General features: G+C 41.6%; 1 protein-coding gene across 2 annotated transcripts in view; it reads left to right on the top strand.

Annotated features, from left to right (window-relative positions):
• The first annotated feature begins 5,798 nt into the window (after positions 1–5,798).
• Positions 5,799–24,068, top strand: part of wdr75 (WD repeat domain 75) — a 51,069-nt gene continuing 32,799 nt past the window's right edge. The window contains exons 1-8 of one of the 2 annotated variants that reach the window (XM_069934728.1): positions 5,799–5,939; positions 14,938–15,067; positions 18,124–18,189; positions 18,272–18,359; positions 19,294–19,418; positions 21,065–21,135; positions 21,242–21,358; positions 23,009–23,097. In XM_069934728.1, coding sequence (XP_069790829.1) covers positions 5,839–5,939; positions 14,938–15,067; positions 18,124–18,189; positions 18,272–18,359; positions 19,294–19,418; positions 21,065–21,135; positions 21,242–21,358; positions 23,009–23,097 — 787 coding nt within the window. In that variant the 5' untranslated portion in view covers positions 5,799–5,838. Of the gene's footprint in view, positions 5,940–14,937; positions 15,068–17,510; positions 17,559–18,123; positions 18,190–18,271; positions 18,360–19,293; positions 19,419–21,064; positions 21,136–21,241; positions 21,359–23,008; positions 23,098–24,068 lie in introns of those variants that run through there. The other variant, XM_069934729.1, reaches the window with a different exon arrangement.

Raw genomic sequence — 24,068 nt, 5'->3', positions numbered from 1 at the left:
GCAGCAGCTAACAAGCAAAAACTACAGCAACTTCCCATTACAACTCAGATGATCAGCAAAGAAACCCAAAAGGAGGCAACGTTAAGTAAAGTCTTATTCTTCACTCTTAATGGATGGCCAGAATCTGAGGTCATACCAGAAGATCTGAATACTTACTTCACACTCCACCATGAACTATCAGTTGAAGAAGAATGTTTACTTTGAAGAACCCATACAATTATCCCGGCCAAATGGTAAAACACCATATTATCAGAGCTGTACCATAACCATCCAGGAATAGTACGAATGAAAGCACTGGCCTGGATGCATGTTTGGTGGCCATCAATAGACAGAGACATTGAAACAACAGTGAGAAAATGAAAAATATGTCAGTCAATACAGCCATAAATACCGCAGGCCGAGGCTAACCCATGGAAATGGCCTTCTAGACCCTGGCATTGGATTCACATAGACTTCGAGGGGCCATTCATGGGAAAGACTTTCCTTATAGTGGTGAACACACATTCCAAATGGCTAGTAGTGTCGCATATGAAAAACACCAAAGTTGATTCTACAAATGAACATCTACGGGCCATGCTTGTCACATACGATTACCTCATGAATTGGTCACAGACAATGGACCCCAGTTTACATCAGAACCTTCTCAGAGATTTATGAATGATAACAATATCAGACATATTTTAGCAACACCCTATCAACCAAGTACTAATGGGGAGGGAGAATGCTTTGTGCAAACATTCAAGAAAGCAATGAAAATCAAGAAACTTCTAAATGCCTTCTGGACTCACAAGATTGCAGATTTCCTATTGGATTACAGAAACACACCACATTCCACCACAAAATTCTCCCCAGCGGAATTAATGTTTGGCCACAACCTGTGGACCAGGCTGTCCACAGTTCACCTGGATCTGCCCTCCATTTAGAAAAAGCAACATCACCACATACTTTACTTAGAGCACTGGAAGTGGGCGAAAGAGTACTGGCACAAGATTACAGACAATACAAAGATCATGGATGCTAGGAGTGATCCTACAAAAGTTGAGCCCCTGCTCATACCATTCTAGTGGGCATGACACACTGACCAATTGTGACCATTGTCTAACACTAAAGTCCACGAACTAACTCACAACATGGAGGAGGTAAAACCAGACCTGCCGTGGCCTGCCACAGCAATCCAACCCCTTGGGGGGCAGAAATGGGTAGCCCAGTAACTGCAACAAGTAGTCCAGCACGTAGAACCCTGGAGGTCAGCAGTCACCATTGACCAGACTATATATGGGTCCCACCTAGAACGCCCTGGCCAAATACCGGTAGAGCATACCATGCCGAGGCAGTCCAAGAAAGAAAAAAGACCACCTGAGTGCCTTGACTATGTCCCATAAATATTATTAAGTGCCTTTCTGTATTATAATCACTCAGTATATGTACCCTAATTCTCATTAATAGAGATGGGCTCGATATAGTAATGGTAGAGGGGGCTCATTATCCCTATATATCTGTACGTCCGTAGCCATGTTAATCTGATGGCATTAAAGAATGAGATGAGAAAGCACTACATCTCTGAGTCCTAATTGTGTAAGTGCATACACAACACATTCACGGGTCTGATACAGCAGGAAATAAACCGTCCTTGAATCTAGTGGTGCATTATCTCACACTCATGATTCTTCTTCTGGAAGGGAGGACGGTGAAGAGAGTGTTTATGGTATGGCGTTTTTCTATATGTTGGCTGCTTTTCCAAGGCAGCGCGAAAGGGAATTTGTGTGATCGTGTGGGGCACGATGCTCTTCAGCTTCTTAGGTGAAGCAGTTCCCATACCATGCAGTGCTGCACACTGACAGGATCTTTTCAACAGCGTATCTGCAGAAGTTGAGGGATGATGCAGGTGTTGCGCCAAAGTTCCCCAGGCTTCAGAGGGAGGCGAAGTTCTGATGCACCTTCTCTTGGCTATCGTGCCCTCTGAATTGAAAGTTATCCACTACCTGTACCTCTGGGCATTATTGCTGACCTGGGAGTGAGGGCAGCACCTCTTCTGAGGGAGACATTATTGTCGTGGCACCAAGGCAACTAGTCCTATCTCTCCTCTATATTCTGGTTCATCATTGTAAGAGATTCTACCTTTGATGATTATGTCATCAATAAATTGAAACATGGTGTTAGTGCAGCATTTGCCCTAGAGTTATGAGTATGCAGGGCGTGCGTCACCTTGCAGGGATACCATGATCACAGAGGAGGTGTCATCACAATCCTCAATAATTACAACCTGCAGGCCAGGAAATCACAAAACCTAATGCAGAGGAAGGTATAGAGGCAGAGATCATGCATTTTGGGGGCATTTGTTTGGCACTATAGTATTGAATATCAATGGATAGTCGTCTGATTGTTGTCCAGATGTTCCAAGGCTAAGTGTAAGACCAGGGAAATAGCATCTGCCTTGGACAGTATATTAGCAGTATGCAAATTGAAGTGGGTCAGTTCTGGCTGGGAGGCTGGAGTTAACATCACCAATGAATGATCTCTTGATGGTGGATGTCAGAGCCATCGGCCAGTAGTTACCATATCCTTCAGCATGTGATTACTTCAGTCTGTAGCAGAGAGTTTGAAAATGTGTGAATACTCTTGCCAGCTGGTCTGCGCAAGTACAGAGGAGACATCCAGGAACTTAAACTGGACGAGTCGCTTTCAACAAGTTCATTCTACAGAATGTTCATTCTGTGGCAGTGACTGTGTATGCAGGTATGCCTGAGGATGGAAGGGCATGTATGGCTTGCCTCCTGTTCAAAGTAAACCCATGAAACTGGCCAAATATATGGCTTCAGGCAAGACCCAAGATATCAAACATTTGTTTAAAACATTCTTCAAAGCAGAGCCATCAATAAATACATCTTCTAACTTGCCAAATACTTCAACATTGGGAGTTTTTGTGCACACTCCTTGGCTTTGCACTAGGTCACATGAGGTTGTAACAGGCATTAATATACAATCTAAATACTTAGGTGAAAAACATATCAGCCAGCAAAGAAAATAAATGATGGGCTATATAATGGCATTTCTCAGCATTTTTTCACGAGATATTGTGTTCATTGGCAAAAGAATGGTTGATGTTTAGAATCAGACTGGCATTTGAAAAAGTTTCAAGATTGTGGAGACAAATTGCAACTGAAGATCCTGGTTAACAAAGATCAGAGAAACACTCAGGATGGTTTTTCATGATCATAAACAGAATTTGTCACACAAATAATTAGAAAGAGGAGTAAATTAAGTGCCTTTGTTAGGAACCCAAATGAATTGCGCTGAAATGGAACAGGAAATTTGATGCAGAGATCAGCATAATCCATTCCAAGGAACTGTAACATGTGGTTCAAGATGCAAAGCTCAGAAAATAAGAACATAATTATTTGGCTAGTTTTATAAAATAATCTTTAACAAATATAATTAATAAAGGTCTAAATCCCCAAATTTTAGAATATATACATTTCACAAAAGACAGTCTGAAATTAGAAAATAGTTTTTCATTTTTAATCATAGCACCCCATTATTTTTCTCACATATCTATTTTATTTGTTTAAGAAAGCACCTAAACTATTTCCTTGAGAGGGTCAGTCAGGGAGGAGGGGGAGGGAGGGAGGGAGGCAAGGGTCAGAGGGGGCTGAAGAGCACAGGCCGGGCGGGGGAAGGAAGACACGAGAGTCAGCAGAGGTGGAAGAAAGGAGAGGGCTGTGGAGGTCAGTGGGAGAGTCAGTAGAGACAAGGCGAAGGGGAATCACCGGGAGACAGAGGGCGGACAGTGAGGGAGGGCGAGGGGGTCTTAGGGGGAAGAGGAATGGGGCACAGAGGGTCGGCAGGGAAAAAAAAAAGGTGGGATCAGCAGGGTCCACTGTGCTGGGATGGAGTTAGCGGGGATGCTCGGTACCTACATCAGCAGTAGCATTTTAGAGGAAGCTGGTGGTTCAAGCCCCTGCTTTCTCTGGATGCTGCGTGGCTGGCTGACCATCTCCAACCCTCTTGCCCATCCCTCTGACCATCTCCAACCCTCTTGCCCATCCCTCTGACCATCTCCAACCCTCTTGCCCATCCCTCTGACCATCTCCAACCCTCTTGCCCATCCCTCTGACTATCTCCAAAACACTTGCCCATCGCTCTGACCATCTCCAACCCTCTTGCCCATCCCTCTAACCATCTCCAACACTCTTGCCCGTCGCTCTGACCATCTCCAACACTCTTGCCCATCCCTCTGACCATCTCCAACCCTCTTGCCCATCCCTCTGACCATCTCCAACCCTCTTGCCCATCCCTCTGACCATCTCCAACCCTCTTGCCCATCCCTCTGACCATCTCCAACCCTTTTGCCCAACCCTCTGACCATCTCCAACCCTCTTGCCCATCCCTCTGACCATCTCCAACCCTCTTGCCCATCCCTATGACCATCTCCAACACTCTTGCCCATCCCTCTGACCATCTCCAACCCTCTTGCCCATCCCTCTGACCATCTCCAACCCACGCCCATCGCTCTGACCATCTCCAACCCTCTTGCCCATCCCTCTGACCATATCCAACCCTCTTGCCCATTCCTCTGACCATCTCCAACCCTCTTGCCCATCCCTCTGACCATCTCCAACCCTCTTGCCCATCCCTCTGACCATCTCCAACTCTCTTGCCCATCGCTCTGACCATCTCCAACCCTCTTGCCCATCCCTCTGACCATCTCCAACACTCTTGCCCATCACTCTGACCATCTCCAATACTCTTGCCCATCCCTCTGACCATCTCCAACCCTCTTGCCCATCCCTCTGACCATCTCCAACCCTCTTGCCCATCCCTCTGACCATCTCCAACCCTCTTGCCCATCCCTCTGACCATCTCCAACCCTCTTGCCCATCCATCTGACCATCTCCAACCCTCTTGCCCATCCCTCTGACTATCTCCAACACACTTGCCCATCGCTCTGACCATCTCCAACCCTCTTGCCCATCCCTCTGACCATCTCCAACACTCTTGCCCATCCCTCTGACCATGTCCAACACTCTTGCCCATCCCTCTGACCATCTCCAACCCTCTTGCCCATCCCTCTGACCATCTCCAACTCTCTTGCCCATCCCTCTGACCATCTCCAACCCTCTTGCCCATACCTCTGACCATCTCCAACCCTCTTGCCCAACCCTCTGACCATCTCCAACCCTCTTGCCCATCCCTCTGACCATCTCCAACACTCTTGCCCATCCTTCTGACCATCTCCAACCCTCTTGCCCATCCCTCTGACCATCTCCAACCCTCTTGCCCATCGCTCTGACCATCTCCAACCCTCTTGCCCATCCCTCTGACCATCTCCAACCCTCTTGCCCATCCCTCTGACCATCTCCAACCCTCTTGCCCATCCCTCTGACCATCTCCAACCCTCTTGCCCATCCCTCTGACCATCTCCAACCCTCTTGCCCAACCCTCTGACCATCTCTAACCCTCTTGCCCATCCCTCTGACCATCTCCAACACTCTTGCCCATCCCTCTGACCATCTCCAACCCTCTTGCCCATTCCTCTGACCATCTCCAACCCTCTTGCCCATCCCTCTGACCATCTCCAACCCTCTTGCCCATCGCTCTGACCATCTCCAACCCTCTTGCCCATCCCCCTGACCATCTCCAACACTCTTGCCCATCCCCCTGACCATCTCCAACACTCTTGCCCATCCCTCTGACCATCTCCAACACTCTTGCCCATCCCTCTGACCATCTCCAACACTCTTGCCCATCCCTCTGATCCGCATCTTCCTACTCCTCCAATCGTTTTCTTTCGTTCAGAACAATTGGCGCAGTGACGTCACCGGTCGAAGGTCAAGCAAGATGGTGGAAACAGTGGTCCCGTTGCCGCCGCCGCTTCGCTTGGTTCATTACGGCGGCAATAAAATCACTTACCGCAGGCCGGTGTTCTCGACTGACAGCAAGTAAGTGCCGAATCCACTTGGTGGGGCGGGCGGGGATGGGGTAGTTGGCGATCGAGCGGCCCTGGTGAGTGATTGCCCTGGCCACGCGGGCCGCCATGCTGGAGAGTGGTGGAGGGCGGGTGTGCTGCAGATCCGCGCGGGGGGGGGGGATTCACAGCGATGGAATGGTTTCAAGCGTGGCTTCTGTTTTAGGAATGTTACTGGCCAATATTTGAAGAGCAAGATCCCACTTGCGTTGTTGCCGAATCTTGTTGGTTAGGGCAAGATTAGTGGTCATGTGGAATAATGTGCCTAGTGTTAAATTTATATTTATTTTACCCTTACATCCTATGTATCATGACTTTTTAGATGGGAAACCTTGTGAAATGCCTTACTAAAATCCATATATATCCACTGATTGCACATTTTTGGAAAAACTCAATAAACCTCGTGAGGCACGACCTGCCCCTCACATAGCTAAGTTTTTCCAAATGCTCATAAATCCTAGTTCTAAGAATCCTCTTCAATCATTTACTTAATGCTAATGAAAGACTCTCTGCTGAATAAGTCAAGTTTATTGTCATCTGATTGCACAACTTGATGAAACAGTGGTCTCCAGTCCTTGGTGTGAAACATACAGACGCACTACCAGACATAACACACATACAGACAAACATTACATATGCAGGACAAGTATTTCATCCATACAAATAAATATCCTTTTGTACATATGAGAGACTCGGATGGTTAGGGTGACCAGTTCCTTTGGTCTTTCACCATTATCACTGCCTGTGAGAAGATGCTATTCCTCCGCCTAGTGGTGCTGGCTCTGATACTCTTGTATCCGTTCCGTGACAGGAGCAGAGGAAGGATGCTGTGTTCAGGATGTAAGGGGTCCTCCGTGATCCTGTGAGCCCTCTTTAGACAATGATCCCGGTAGATCTCATCGATGGGAGGAAGGAGATTATCCCTGTTATCCCAAGAGAAGAATATTTGCCATCCTGTCATGCTCTGGTTCCACTCATATGGTCAGAGAGGTCAAAAAGATCGTTGACAACGACACAGCATTCTTTTCCATTGCTTCTTGTACTAACCTGGGATATATCACAATTGGCCCTTGGGACCTTTCTATGCAAATATTTTTCAGAAGCTTAAACACAGCCTGAGCACACCTGGGATTGTCTGATCTTAGAAGCTAAGCAGGCACAGGACTGGCCAGTACTTGGAGGAGAGACTGCCGAGGAACACCAAGTGCTGTAGGTTTCTGTGAGGGGTGCTGGACGAAGTAGTGACTCTCTGTCTGCTGTATGGAAGACAAAGGTTAAAGAATTTCATGCATGTTACATTCTAAATGTAATATTACGTGACAATAATGGAATCTTTATCTTTCACTTCCTCTTTCTTAACCTTGAAGTGGTCTACAGTGGCCTTTGATTCTTCAAGGTCCTCTCCCTGGTGAACACTGAACCAAAGTATTTATTAGAGAGCTCCCTTAATGTGTTATCTCCATTTATCCCTAAGTAGTCTTGCCCTCGCTCTTAACCTGTAGAGTTTGTTGGAGTTGTCTTTAATCCTGATCTTGAGGAAAGCAACTCTCTTACCAGCAAGTATGCTTTCAATGGCGCACCTATCAAAGTAGTTGAGGGACAGGGGAACATGCTGAACGAACTTCTTTGGTCTTCTCAGAAAGTAGACATATTGGTGTACTTCCTTGATCGTCTCATCAATGAGCTTGTCCTATGTCATTGGAGATATTAATTCCTAAGATGTCTGCTCTTTTTGACATCACTGCCATCAATGTGGATAGGGGAGTTGACTCTGCTCCCTTTCCTGAGGTCAGTGATTGTCTCCTTCATCTTATTGATATTGAGAGAGATGTTGTTTCTCTATGCTACTAGACTTGTATCTTTTTTCTGCCTTTCATTTCACTGTTAATTGATACCCGGTCTGTCTCTTTGATGGTGTTGGCAGATTTGAAGATGAAGTTGGAAGAGCATTTAGCTGTCCAGTCGTCTTGTGAAGAGGAAGTGTAGTAGAGGACTGAGTACACATCCTTAAGGATCACTGAGATTGAATGTGATGGCAGAGACGTCGTTACCAATTTTCACTAATTGCTATCTGTTAAACAGAAAGTCAAATATCCTGTTTTTACACTTCAAGTTTATTATCTGACTGAACATAGACAACCTGATGAAACAGCATTTTTCCAAACCATGGTGCACCCATATGCACAAACAATACACAGTTCATAATAATCATACATATACATAAAAATGTAATTTAAAATGAATATATATATAAATATTTTGGGATGATTTACTCAGTTACAGGATGCTGATCACACAGCATGTGTGTAGAAGCTATTTCCCAGCCTGGCTGTCCTGATTTTGATGCTCCTGTACCCCCTTCTTGATGGCAGTATATCAAAGATATTGTGTGCTGGAAAGAAAGTCTCTTCTATAATCTTTGAGCCCTATTTAAGCAGCTCTCCTGGCAAATGTTAATAGAGGAAAAGGAGACCTTAGTGATCTTGGCCATTTTGATGAGTTATTGACTTTTGGTCCAATGTTTTGCAGCTACCATACAATGATACAGCCAGCCAGACAGGGCACTCTCAATTGTGCTCTGTAAGAAGTTGTCAAGATAGGGGCTGGTAGCCTTGATCTTCTCAGTCTCCTAAGAAGAGTGGGCACTGCTACACCTTCCTGACTAATAAGGAGGTGTGGTGAGTCAAGAATAGTCTGTTCTTTATATCACATGAAGGAACTTTGGTGCTCTCCACTCTCTCCATGACGGAACCATTGATGTGTTATGGAGAATTGTTGACCTTAATCCTATTGAAGTCCACAATCATCTCCTTTATCTTGTCCAAGTTGAGACTTGGCTTGTTGTGCTCACATTATTTTATGAGCTTTCCTACCTCCTCTCTGCAAACTAATGTGGCATCATCTGCAAACTTGATGATTCTGTTTGAACTGAATCTGCCAGTGCAGTCAAAATCATCAGCCTGAACACAGCAGCAAACTGAGCACACAACCCTGAGGTGCGCAGTGTTCAGCGCGATGGGACGTGAGAATTCGCTGCCAGACTGACTGGTCTTTTGGTAAAGAAGTCCAGAATCCAGTTGCAAAGAGGAGTGTTGAGTCCCAAGGAGGACAGTGTATCCACCAGCCTCTGAGGTATGATGGATATTGAACGCTGAGCTGGCCTCGTGTGTGGGGTGGGGGGGGGGGGAAACTGAGTTGTTGATCCTGGATTGGGTGTAAGTTGCTGGGAACTATGATATTGAAGACAGCATAATCCATGAATAGTAGACTGATGTAGGTGTCCTCGGCATCCAAATGTACCAGGGATGAGTGGAGAGCTGGGGAGATGGCATCTGCTGTGGATCTCTTTGGCCTAAAGGCAGATTGAACTGGATCAGTGTTGGCTGATAGGCTAGAATTGATGTGAGCCATGACCAGCTCCTTAAAGCATCTGACCTATTCTGGGGAGAGATTAAGGATGTCTGTAAATGTGTCCACTAGCTGATCTGCATAGGCTCTCAGGATTTGTTCCAGGGCTCCATCTGCTTTCTGCAGATACACCTGCTGAAGGCTTCCCTGACTTCACCAGCAGTGACTGGTGCAACATAGCTTGTAATAGTTGATGTCATCTGATTGAGCCACAAATTGAATATAACAGAGCAGCACCTGGAGCAAGTTAGCACAGCATTTCAAGGCAAGCCCTCAAAATCTTGGTTGTATCACACTTGTAACTGAAAGTTACTTTATCTGCTATTCCTGATCAAGATGGACTGAATTACAACTGCATATTTGTCAGACATATTGGTAACTTTATATTATTCTGCATGGACACACAAGTCACCTGTGGGTAATATACTAACAATGTGTTGTGTATTGTGTATTGTTTTCCTCAAGTTGATGTGGAATTTATTGAAGTTCCCCACTCTTATGCACAAAATGCAAAAATCAAGGTTTAAAATGGGTAATGTTGAAGTTCAGAGAATTATGAGTATCCTTGCTTTTAAGTTAATTAATGCCAACAATGGTGCAACAAGTAATTAGAAAGGGAAATTGTTTCCTGGCATTATTATTAAAGAATATGAGCACTGACTAAAGATGTCTTGCTGCAAATATGCAAGTAGTGCATACAATTTTAGAGCATAGAGTAGTACAGCACAGGAACAGTCTTTTTGACCAACAACATCTGCACCAATGCAGCACTGGATTAAGCAAAATCTCTTTTCCTTACACATGATCAATTCCCTGCATATTCATGGGTCTATCTAAACAGCTTCTTAAATGCTACAATCAGATCTGCTTCAAACTTTACCCTGAGCAAACCTGTTTCAAGCTCCTGACTCTATGTAAAAAAAAAAAGTGGCTGTCTCGCACTTTAAACTTTTCCCCTCTCTTAAATGCATATTCTCTAGTGTTTCATATTTCTACCCTGGAAAAAAAGATTCTGAATGGTTACCCTATCTCGTAATTTTATAAAATTCCAAAACCCCAAATTGTCCAAACTCTGCTTATAGCATATGCCCTCTATTCTAGGCAGTATCCTGGTAAACCTTTTCTGTACAGTTTCCAAATCTGCCTCATCCTTCCTTCAATTATGTAATCAGAGTTGCACATTGTACTTCAAGTGTAGCCTAACCGGTGTTTTGTATAGCTCCAACATCACTTCCTCACTTGTTGGCCTGATCTATTTATTTGTGTACCCACTTTCAGAAAGCGGCTTGGACCTCCACATTCCTCTAAAGCAGGGGTGTCAAACTCAAATTCACGGAGGGCCAAAATTAAAAACTTGGACTAAGTCGAGGGCCGAACTAAATATTTATTGAAATTTTTCAACAACATCTGCATGTTTTCTCTTCTTTCAACATATGTAATGTTAAATTTTTTCTTATTAAAATAAATGTTTAATAATAGTTTTGGATAAACTCTTTCCAGAAGCATTAACAAATGAGAAATAAAATATTCAATAAATAATATTTCTCTATAGAGGATTTGTCAAATGTTGCTAGTGTGCTGTCGAATAGTAAAATCTGAGGGCTATTGAGAATGTGGGAGAATAACATGATTCCTGAAACAATCAAATGGGTGACTGATTGTGGGCATGAACTCTAGCAGGGTTATTTGCCATGCCCTTTTTCCATTGGTACAGATATCCTTTGATTTACACTTGAAAAGTTTTATGCCTAATGAGCTTGTATCCAGGTGCAGGACCATTTTTAACCAAGAATATATTTATCACTGTGACATGAAACTATTGGAAGATCGTTTTATCCTGAGATTAAAGTTCATAATACTTACTCAGGCCTGTGTGCGGGAGGGCGGGGTTTGCGGGCGATCGGGTTGGACAACAACAGTGCGGGGGCATCGGCTCTCGCTGCAGGGCGGCATCTCGGCGGATCAGCGGCCCCGTCACCGTGAGTCGCGGATCGGCCTGCGGCAGGGCGGGGGAGTGGGCAACGGTCCTGGCGAGGTCAGACCCCCCCTGAGTTTCTGCCGGACCCCCCTTGACCTGCTGAGTTTCTGCCGGACCCCCCTTGACCTGCTGAGTTTCTGCCGGACCCCCCTTGACCTGCTGAGTTTCTGCCGGACCCCCCTTGACCTGCTGAGTTTCTGCCGGACCCCCCTTGACCTGCTGAGTTTCTACCGGACCCCCCTTGACCTGCTGAGTTTCTCCTGCACCCCCCTTGACCTGCTGAGTTTCTCCTGGACCCCCCTTGACCTGCTGAGTTTCTCCTGGACCCCCCTTGACCTGCTGAGTTTCTCCTGGACCCCCCTTGACCTGCTGAGTTTCTCCCGGACCCCCTCCCCTTGACCTTCTGAGTTTCTCTCAGACCCCCCTTTGACCTGCTGAGTTTCTCCTGGATCCCCCTTTGACCTGCTGAGTTTCTCCTGGACCCCCTTTGACCTGCTGAGTTTCTCCCTTCTGGTGTTTTTACGAGAACCACAGACTTTCGCTCATACGTTGATGAGGGGGTCAAGAGCCAAACATTGTCAGGTACCTCTCTGCTGGATAAAGGATACGGTTTAACCCGCTGAGTTTCTCCAGTGTTGGGTTTTCACGAGGTAGAGTCAAAGGGCCGAAGGGCCTGTTTCTGATCTGTAATGTTCTACGGACCCTGCTCTTCTTTCCGTGCCGGTGTCCCAGGACCTTTCCAGGGCAGTCTCCGCGCTCAGGACCGCGTTGGGATCCCGGTCAGCGGTGGAGGAGCAGGTGAGCGCGGCTAATCCTGATCCAGCCCACGCCACTCCCGAGATTGGCGGGGGGGGTTCCACCCTACCTGCCCGACCAGCCTCGCTCTCCACTTGTACTCCGGGCACCCTCCAGTGGGAAGGCGTAGGGTGGCCGGCGCCCCCATCGCCCGGAGGGGAGCCCCAATCTTCCCTTTGGCGTCCTGACTCCATCTGCAGCTCCAAGAAACGCTGTGCCACTGGGTTCCGGGCACTGGGAAGCGGCCTTGGCTTCCCCTGATACCGGCCAGGCTGCGCTGCGGTGGGGGGGTGGGCGGGGGGACATGACAGCGTGTTTATAAAACCACCCACCACTACTTTTCAAGGACCAGGATATTTCTCTCTCTCTCTCTCACCCTGGGACACAGCGGTTACTGTGCATGCGCTATACTGGCGCGGCGGCCAGCGGGCCACCTCTAATACATTTTTGATATGATATTGCGGGCCAAATATAATTATATCGCGGGCCAAATTTGGCCCGCGGGCCTGAGTTTGACATGTGTGCTCTAAAGCAATGGTTCTCAACCTTTTTCTTTCCACTACATACCATTTTAAATAACCCTTATTCCATAAGTGCTCTGTGATTAGTAAGGAATTACTTAAGGTGGTATGTGAGAGGGAAGGGAAGGTTGAGAATCACTGCTCTAGACCCAATTGTTACTGAAATATTTTGCTTCAGAAGAATTGTCATTGGCCCATTTCCTTTGGAGTTATGAAACCGTGCACATAACGAGTCAATTAGGTACGATTAAAACAGTGGTTTTCAAACTTTTTCTTTCCACCCACATACCACCTTAAGCAATCCGTTACTAATCACAGAGCACTATGGCAGAGGGAATACTTAAAGTAGTATGTGAATGGAAAGAAAAAGGTTGAGAGCCATTGCTCTAAAAACAGCAATGTTAATGACATGGCCGTTAAAGTATGCCTTCCTGTTGCATTTGATTTCCCAAAGTGCAACATCTCACATTTGCTCAGATTGAACTCTATTTGAGATTTTTTTTTCCCTTTTCATTTCTTTAATTGAACAAGGGTGCCATTCCCGTTCCAACATTTTACCTCCTAGACCCCTAGTCATTTTCTTAGAATGCCTGCAGTTAAAGTGCACTGCAGGCATTCCAGGACCAACTCAGGTCAAAGCATATTGTGTACTGTAATTTTCTTAGTATATTCACAGTTTTTGGGGGGGCTGCTTGCTCTCTATACTAGCCCGCACATTCATTAATTCCTTTAATATCTAAAAATATCTTTATCATTCTTCTGTGCAGAGACTTTTCAGCCATTTCAATTGCAAGTTCGAAATAATTACATTTTGAATTTTAACAATTTGTTATGTTCTTCTTGAATGGAAGACCTTTATTTTAAGGCATTGGTTCCTGATTATATCACAAGGGGAAAACATCGTTTGTGTCCACTCTTGTCAAGGCCTTTAGTAATTGTGTTGATGTAATAACCAAAAATCAAAATGGTATCAGCCTAGTATGATAAATCTTACCTCTGATAACAATCCTGCAGCTACAGGAATCAATCTGGTCAATCTTAACTAAATGTCCTCAATTATAGTTGTATCCTTTTGGGGTAAGAAAACCAGATTTATACACAAATTCCAGATATCTGTTAAATTCCCAAGAGCTCATCCCAGTTCTCCAGAAACCTAAAATACTTTTGGCCTTTTACTTGTATCTTCTGTTAAAAGCAATTTATTTTTTGTCTTTCTAATTGCTGGAGATGGCTCTGGTCCCTTTGCAACCCACCATCTTTCAACTTCTCACCATTTTAAAAATATATACTTTATATTTTTCCAGTACATTACAATATATTTGATTTTTTTATTCACTATTGGAATTTTCCTACTTAATTTGGTGAACAGTGGTAAAATGGTTTAAGATAACTAAAACCTTGTATATAAAAATAATATAATAGTACACCATGGCCTGTCGTTAAACCATTATTTCTTGTGGTGAAATATCAGCTGGATTTCTAGCCTGCAAGTTTCTCCTAAGTGTCTGAACTATTGTGAATATTTGTCTGCCTCAGGAAGACCTTATCGCAATAGCATCAAAATTGAAGTTCATCAATTTTTAAATTTAAGACGTATTTTTTTCTATCCTTCATGATCAATTACCTTCTCAATTTCAACTGTTCAAATTGCAGTTGTCCATATTTAAATCTCAACTCCTTACTGTACTATCTGTGTACTTGATAATTGCTACAATATTCCAAATTCCCTGCAAAGATTTAAAGAATTCCTACTTCACATTAAACCATTCTAAGTCTCTTCGCCCGATAAGAGCGCTCTAGCTTCTTGAACTTCCTTTAATTTCTATGCATGCTTTTGTCTTTACAAACTTGTACTGATAAGTAATACATGATGGATCTTGGTCTGGAGTTGCTTCCTTAAAGAACTTTGCCCCTGCTCTTTGTTTTCCATTTTTTTTCTAAAAAATTATCTTTTTAAAGTTTCATTGGATTCAGAATTCAACCATGGTTGAAAATGTGTATTAAATTTGTGCTTTTTCTCTGGAACAATGAATTGTAATTCCTGCATTCAGTACTATATACACACAGGGTTACACTTTTCCATTGGTCACTGTGGACATTTGATGTGTACTTTTCCTTCTCGAACTTAGTGATTGTAATTATGGTATAATCCGATATCTATCTTTATGCCCATGGATACAGAAAAAAACAAAGCAGATTAGATGAATGGAACTTTTGTTTTACTCCTAATTAATTTTCCTCATCTTAAAAAGGAATATAATGTTTTGCAGGTATTTGTTTTGTGCATCAGGAGATCTTGTGAAAGTATATAGTACCACCACAGAAGAATGTATACATGTTTTGCAAGGGCACAAGGATTTAGTTACAGGCATTCAACTAAATCCACAAAATCATTTGCAGGTAAGGAAGTTTCTGTTTGTGATTCACTATTGGTTAACCTTAGAGTAATGTATGTGGGAAACCATATAATGTATGTTGTGCATTATGAAGTGGGGCATGAAGTACAAGTAAGGTTGATCCTTTTACAGGGATATAAAAAAAAACTCCTGGAAAGTAATTCCTTTTTTTGGCTAAAGGATAATTAAATGAAACAAAAGGCTTGCATTTATATTGTGCTTCTCAAGTTCCTATTGGATTACAGTCATTATGTTACTGTATGAGCTGCATTCACAATTGGAACACAGGATATGAACACTGGTTTGCACATGATGAACTCTGTACATTACATTTAACTCATTGCCAAAAAACAAACTGCAGGTGGAACTCTGCATTAGGCAGCATCAGTAAAAGCAAAGGGGTCTTTGATGTTTTGGATCGAGAAGCTGCATCAGGACTGGTGCCCTGATTGACGGCCACTTGTAACTCAAGGAAACCATCTCAAGCCAAAGGTAAAAGACAAATTTTAAGCCTACATTTATTTTCCTCATACCCAAAGAAAAGCTGTCCAAATCAGTGGCAGATTAACCATGAGGCTGAGTAAGCTGAAGCCTAATGGTCCAGAATGTAAGGGGGCCCATTACAACCACTGGTACACCAGTGTAACCATTTGTCACTATGTTTTGTCAATTTGTCAATATGGGATCATCAAGGCTCCAAATTGTCAAACTATACTCAGAAAACCTGGGGCGCTTGGTCTTTTGAAAAGTGACTGGGGCGAACATCACAGAACACCAAACAGCACAGTGGCTAGTTTCATGGCTCCCAGAACTACCCAGAAACCCCATGGAGAGAATGTACCTGATCTCCACTGAAGGAGCTGAGGTCGCAGTCAGGATTCGGAAGTGACTTAAGGAGCACATGCAGTGTTCTCCCAACACCCCAATTGGCAGCGGTGGGAATGGAGCTGCATGGTTGTGGGGGGAGTGTCACGCTGGATTCATCAGTGCAGAGGTGGGGATCCGCATCCCAAAGAGCAGCCACCATCTGGGGGCGAAGAACCGGGATTTAACAGACGGCTGCATGGGTCTGAGACTGTGCCCTGCCCTTCGCCTGTGCAAAGTTAGGCGCCAAAGGCTTGGGGCGGGGGTGGGGGTGTGCCTTGGCCTGCGGATGCCTACCCCATGACGCCGGCCATGAACTGGTGTAGTCGCAGCACATACCCGGCGGATAAATTTAGAATATGTGAGGACATCACACCCAAAGGCTAATAAATGGAACAGTTTCACTTTTTGCCTATTATGCTAATAGACTTTGACAAATTAATCAATGAAAGCAGGCCACCTTGAAGTTGATTTGAGGGTAAAAAATCCTAACTATGTCAATTCTAAAGTGGAATATTTTAAATAACTGAAAGAGAAGTTTGAACATAGATCAAAAATCACTTCATTATTCACTACACAAACTACAGCCTTGAAGCTAGCTATGAAATTTCTCTGCTGATTGCAAAACATGGGAAGTATATGATTGGGGAGGAACTGATAAAATCCACAATATCATTGTTTCTCAAAACAGTTCTCAAAAAGGATGACCAAGATGTCTGAGCAATGCCATTGAGTAATAGTTCTGTCTGCAATAGAATAGATGACCTGGGTTAAGATGTTGAAAATCAGCTTATTGAGAAGTGGAAATCACAAAAGTTCTCAATACAACTGGATGAATCCACTATATGGTACAGTGAGGCTCTGTTATTGGGATACGTGAGATATTGATCAAGAAGAGTTTTAAGAAGAGACGTTGTTTTGTGAATCATTGAAAACAATCACTGCTGCAGTTGATATCTCAAAAATTATTTGGATGAAAATGAAATACCAAAAGGAAACATTGTATCTTGTGCTGCAGACGATGCTCCTGCTATGATGGGTTAAAAAAACAAGATGTTTAAAATTAATGAGGGATGAAAATCCAAGCCAATAAAATTTCCCCTGTTCTATACGAGATATTGCATTCTGTGATTAAGTGTATCAATGACATCAAAGCTTATGCCACATGTGAACGTCTGTTTAGTGTCAATAAAAATGCAGAACATAAAAGATTATGGCTGCACACTGAAGTAAGGTGGTAGGCAGAGGGAAACTGCTTCAAAAGGTTTATGGAACTGTTTGACCTCCTCAGCGAATTTTTGAAGGACAAACCTGAAATGAATCTCTTGCTAACAACAGATGGCAAAGCTCATGTGAGTTACTTGATGGACATTTTTGAGAAACTAAGTACATTAAACAAAAAACTCCCAAGTAGCAAATATGACGCTCGTTGATGCAAAAACAAAGATATTTGGGTTCATGACACTTCTAGAATTATGCCAAAGGAATATTTCTGCAAGAAATTTCAGCCAATTCTATTGGTTGAATAAGTGTGAGGTAACTAATGCTGCAACAAACGTCATTGTTGACCATTTGAGGAGAGATTTGATGAAAGTCTGATGAGTGGTCCAAACAGAGTGGAAAATGAGAAAGTAAAGGATTGAAAGTAGCATGTATAGAATGAAAGGGAAGATAATTAAGAATGATACGAGAACATTTTTTAAACGGTTGCATCCAGAATGACTGATCAGAGTGGCCTTCAAGAGGGATTGGCTGGAAATGTTTCGGGGTATGGAGAAGGGACCAGTGGGTAGAACTTCACCTGTACAATATTCAATCTGTGATTCTCAGAGTGTTGATGTTTTAAAAACTTTTTTTTGTAATGTAAGCATTCTTAACAGGGTATCTCTTCAAATGCCACCCAGGCGTCCCATTAGCCTAGCTATCTCCTCGTCAATTTTGGATATTTTATTTCATGTTTCGATTACTACATTATTAAGCCTCCATTAACTAATGCTCTGCTATAGATCTTTGATCATAATGGATCTTGGTGCCATTTTTTTGCCTCTTGCTTTTCAGCAGGAGAAATGACCCCATCATTCATACATCAAGTGAAGTTCCCTCATTGAACATGCGAGTATCATTAATCTACACAATATATCCTTTGTAGAAATTTATTTTAAATTTGTAACCAATAATTTAATTATTTATTAACAGCTGTATTCTGCATCATTGGATGGTACCATTAAGCTGTGGGACTTCACTGATGAAATCTTAATAAAAGTAAGTGGTGCAGCATTTTGAATCATAAAATGAAGATTTTTTTTTGAAAAGATGCATAGTAATTTTTTTGTCTCCTCTCCAGACATTTTTGGTGAATGCTAAACTGCTTGCATTCTACACGCCTGTTGTTGATGGTAACACCGTCTTTGCAATTATTCCAAGAGATAAAGGTCAGCTTACAGCAAAATATGCAAATTAGTTCTGAAACTGGTTTCATTTGGGTTTTTTTTTACTAACATTCCCTTGTACATGCAGCTCCAAGATATCTCACCTGATGAAGTCAAACATGAGATAATTTTGATCCAACGCCAGTGCTTATACATGTCAATACAAAAGTTATAAATGAGTTGTAAGTTAGAATATCTGTCACTGGACTCTGAAGGAAGAGTGCAAATGTTCTGAACTGTGCTGGATGCACTTGTCTCTCTCCCTACAACCTTGACTGAAAATATAAATGCATACTATATAAAGCTTTAATCCAACCAATAAAAAAAGGACCAAACTTAAATTTCTCCAGAACTTTGAACAGAAAATTCCACTCAATTATAAAGTGAAAAAAATGAAGAAAAAAGCTTTAAATTCATCTGAATAAATTATAAACAACCGCGTACAAAATCAGTGAACCGGTAGGGACTCGAAAGGCCAACATGGCCTGTTTCCGCTCCGTAAATGGTTATATATTTGAGTTTTGATTTTTTTTTTATCTATTATTTTCCAGATGTTTTAAATAAATTAAATTGTTTAAATCCTTCTGAATTGTATCCAACACCAATGAATTGTCCAAAGAAAAATACAGTAATTTCTCCTCTGAGGACCAGTCAGCCCCTTGGTTTGCTGTAAAATATTGTGGTAGCAATCCATTGGTCAAACAGTATTATCGCTGTTATCTTGTGGACATTTAGAATGTACAGTGAAGTATGTTTTATTTTTATTCAACTTGTAATAAATTTAGCACCATTCTTTTTCTGATCAAATTAAAATAGATTGTGTCTCAACAAATAATCTAATTGTCATTAGTGGGATGTTTTTGATGTCCAAAGTTGAATTACAAGTTTACCCTTCTATGATGTGTTTAGTGATTGGTTTGCAATCTATATTAAATAGGATTATTTCAATTGGTATCCATCAATTTGCCCAAGTCAACTGCCCACGAAGTTGATGCAAAAGACTTTTCTGTCATTTTGGATGACGTGTGCCAGTCACCAAAGTCGATCTCTTTTGGAAGAGAGGTACAATTCTTTGATTGTCCAGTTTGAAAAAGTATTCTTTTAATGTAAAATAAAGGTATGAATTTGAAATGCAATTATTGATTTGCCATGATTTTTATGGTAGTCTTCAAGAACTGGTGTTTACGTTTATGAAGTAATCTGATTTTTATTTGTTGCTTCTTTTCCCACTGGAGAATTTCTCAAACAGGATGATTAGCAAAAATAACATTTTATCCCTTTATAGTTTATTGTGAGTAAATTGCAAGTTATCTGCAGCATCTTGGTTTGCTGAGTGGCAAAATTGAAAAATAAAGTGCCAGAGTTGAGGAACTTTCTGGTCCTCGTACATAATCAAATGTTGTCCTTGCCAACTAGGTTTTCTACCCGAGGTAGTCCCAGTAGACTACATTTGGCTCATATCCTTCTGAACCTTTCACATCTAAATGTCTTTTAAACCTTACAATTGTACCTGTCGCTACCACTGCCTCTTGCAGCTTGTTTCATATACTAATTAACCTTTATGTGAAAAGATACTCCTCTGGTCCCTTTTAAGTCTTTAACCTCTCTCCTTTAAACCTAGTTTTGGACTCCCCTACCCTGGCTGAAAGACTGATCATCTATCTTGTCGATGCTACTCATGATTTTATAAACCTCTACCAGGTTCCCTTTCAGCCTACTCTCCAGCATCTTTTTGTATTTCAAGCCTTCCAGTTCCTGTATTATTCTTGTTGATCGTTTCTGTGCCCTTTCCAGTCCAATGATAACTTTTGTACAACTGGGTGATCGGAACTGCACATAATTGATAGTTGTTCTACCTTTGGTAAAGTTGTAGGTATAAATAAGATAGATGTATTGATGTAGAAATGTGCGTTTCTAAACAAATTTTACTCAGCAAATTGAACTTGTTTAAGCTGGTCCGAACATAAATATTGGCTGATTGGCAAATGAAGAAGTCCATGCCTCCATGCAACATGATCATAGAACATATTAAGCTAAAAAGTGGCAATTATTTGTGGCAGAGAGGTACAAGGGAGAACCTGATCATATTGATATCTGTGGGTAACTACTGACTGCAAACTCAAATGGAGCAGCTCCATAAATACCATAGCTAAAAGAGTAGCTGAAATGCTGGGTACCCTGCAGCAATTGACTGATACTCCAAAATCTTTCCACTATCTATGGTGCAAGTTGAAGTGACATCAAATACTCTCCACTTGCCCTGATTATTGTAGTGCCAGCAGTACACAAAATAGCACCACATTCTCTAGGACAAAGCCAGTTTTACGATCTAAGTACTGATGCATAGCAGATGCAGTGTTTACTGTTGACAGAACGCATTACATCTACTCATCTAGGCTACTGAAATATCATTTCCTAATGTATTAAATAGTAAGAAGGACCAGGGCAATAGGCACGTCATAACATCTTTATCTGCAAGTTCCCCTCTTAAGTTGCACCCCATCTTAACCTGGAAATGTATCAGTGTTATTTCATCATCACTGAGTTCAAATCCTATATAGTCATTTCTTAAACTTTGCAGGGATTCAAGAAGGCAGCTTGCCATCCATCTTCTCCATGACAATTAGCAATGCACAGTAAAACATACTTTTAATGGAAAGGTCTTGATTCCATTATGTAAATAATTTCATTTCCATTTGTATTCATAGACTGAATATGTTGCTTCAGTTAAAGCTCTTGAGCTCCAAGTGTTTTTCTTCAAGAAGAAAAAGCATTTAAGGTAATCTTGAGTTTGCATGCATATTATTTCTGTTAAGCCTGATTAAATTTGCAAAACAGTATTTTGCAGTTGAGTAAACAGCGTAATTCTTCTGTTTTGTTTTAAGGTTTCCCTTGAGTTTCAAACAATCCAAAGGAGCTAATAATACATTCACTTGTGTAGCTTGTCATCCAAAGGAAGACTGTATCGCAACAGGTCACAAAGATGGCAAAATCCGTCTCTGGTATGATAGCCTTTTCACTTAAATTGAATTCATTCATTAATTCTTTTACGATCGGCATAGAACTAATATGCTTTAGGTTCCTGACCTTCGATAAGGCCTTTATGAAATTGAAATAACTATTTTTGATTTTATGATGCATTGCATATTGAGGAACTTTCTGATCCTCGTACATAATCAAATGTGAACATAATAAAATAGAATTCATTTTGTGTGATCTTGGTTTTGGCAAATGGATTTGAACAGTCAGGAACTTAGGAAGTTGCATGCAAGCTCAAACATTTGGCTTTGAAAATTATGGAAAGAGGTAAATTGGACTGAAATTGAATTTTGTAAATTTGTAATGAATGTGGCCAATCTTTTCTTTTCCTTTCTCATAAAGAAATGTTCTAATGGCCATTTGGAATCCATTACAGCACAGTACCTACTTCCGAAATGCATGTTTTTTTGGTTTTGGGGTTTTATTTTCCATTTTTCGTAACAATGGAACTAAGCACAGTAGCATCAGCAGAATATCTGTCAGCGGTTAAACACTTTTTCCAAAAGTGGAAAATTCACATGAAATAATGTTTAGTACTTAACAAAAAAGAACTTTATCTCTGCTTACAAAAGAGATAAATGCAACACCAAACAATAGAAACTCTCCTCGATGGTTTTTTTTTTCAAATGTTTCCTCCAGTGTAATTTCCAGTGCTAGTCCCAACACCTCCCCACCGCTGGTCCCTGACCACGGTCCCTGCTCCTGCCCGGGTGCCCAGAGCGACTTCCTTGATGTGGATGGCGCCGTGTCCGATGTTGAGAATGGAGTCGCTGACTCCGGCTACAACCGATGCTGAAGACTTGAATCCAGCTCCATTTGAAATCTTCCCGAATTAAAGATTTTGTGGGGTTTTTTTTAAAATAGTTATTGTAATCAAACTGGCACCAACAAAGCGTCAGAGCCCCACATGGGTAAATCAGGTGTTGACATTTTTTCCGCTTATGATGTCATGTTGGCGCTTAAAAAAAAAGTTTGACTTTTGGATCTTTCAGTTTTCAGAACTTCGGATATGGGGTACTCAACCTGTATTAACTCATGGTGCACCACCGTTTTTTACAATTTATAAACATGACAGAACACATATTACACATAATGCATGATTAATAGAACAAAAAGATGTTAAATGGTGATAGCTAAATAGCAAGTGCTCGGACACTAATAAATGGAGATATCAAATTGGGAAAACTTGCTTGTTGAAACTAGAAATAGAGGTTCCTCAAATGATTTGAACATGAAAGTATAATAGAACTAAAAAGAAAAATGTCCATATTTTTCTACAAACTTAATTGAGAAAACATAATTCATTGATCTCACCTGCAGTGCTCTGAATAATAAGGCATGTTGGTCTTCAGAACAGCACTGCATTAGAATAAATAGGCCACGGTGCTAGTGACCTGAATTTTTTTTTAAAAGTAGTCTAACATTTTGTGTTATGAAGTATTTTAAAAATTCATCATATAAATTATCATGTTATTTTATGATTATACTCACTTCAAACTGTTTCTGATTGTCATTGTTCAATGTGATAGATTTAATAAGAGAAAAATTAGATTCCTCCTCTCTAGACAGATTAAAGGTTCTGAAGCTTGCTTGTCTTGATATATAATTCTCAGGTGGAAATTTAATCACAAAAAGGAGTATACATATTCATCGCAACATTGGCACTGTGAAGCTGTCAATGACTTGATCTTCTCCACAGAAGGTAGGAAAGTAACAGTTTCATTCCTAGCCTGAGTTTCTTTAATATACCTAAATTTTTGAAGCTTGTTTTTGTACAGAAACAGAGCAAGGTCACATGGCAACTTAAATGATGCCATTCTTCAAGGTCGTGTGCACTATCCACTTATCCCATTACTTCCTTAACGGCCAGAGATCTAGTAATCTCTCTTTTAAACAATGTGTGATCCTTCACTACCTTCTTCACTACCATATACTTGACAAAATTTCTGGCCTCACTTAAAATTTCTATCTCTTATTTGGTGATAGTGAGCCCTATTCCTGCAATCTGGAGCTGAGGAAAATATCCTTCCTAAATCCAAATTTTCTCTTATTCCTCCAGACTTTAGTAAATACAAATCTAGTACACCCAATCTCTCCTTGTAGGGGAAATCTGCCATTCCTGGAACCAGACTAGTGAATTGATGGCTGACAGACTACACTCCCTCTGCCTTTTCCAATAAGGTGCCTATAATTCCTTTTATAGTTGCAGCAAGATCTCTTTACTCATGTACTCAAGGACATAATAAAGATCAATGTTTCCATTTCCTAACCTAATCCATCTGCTGCACCTGTATATTGATCTTCAGTTACCCATTTTCCTGCCATTTAAAATGTTCTCTGCATTAAATTAACTGCAGAAAGTATTTTTTTAAATGATCTTTTATCTCATCAATACCAAATAGATGACCCATCAACAAGGATTTTATTGAAACAAATTTAGTGCTGCACTTGAAATGTTAAAGGTACTTTTTTACAGCTGTTGGCATTGTGTGAAAGCATCAACAGATAATTTCATGAAAATTTTGCCTGCTTTTATCAGTCAAGATTTTTACATGCATTTGACCTCAACTATAAAAAAAACTATTAGACTTCAGTGGATCGTGTTACATTCATGTCACTTATCTGAAAAATTATATGTAAGCACAGTTGAGATTAATGGAAGCTATTACTTTG

Source organism: Narcine bancroftii, chromosome 4, assembly GCF_036971445.1.
Source record: "Narcine bancroftii isolate sNarBan1 chromosome 4, sNarBan1.hap1, whole genome shotgun sequence".
Taxonomy (NCBI): domain Eukaryota; kingdom Metazoa; phylum Chordata; class Chondrichthyes; order Torpediniformes; family Narcinidae; genus Narcine; species Narcine bancroftii.
This window is presented reverse-complemented; position numbering and strand designations above follow the sequence as displayed.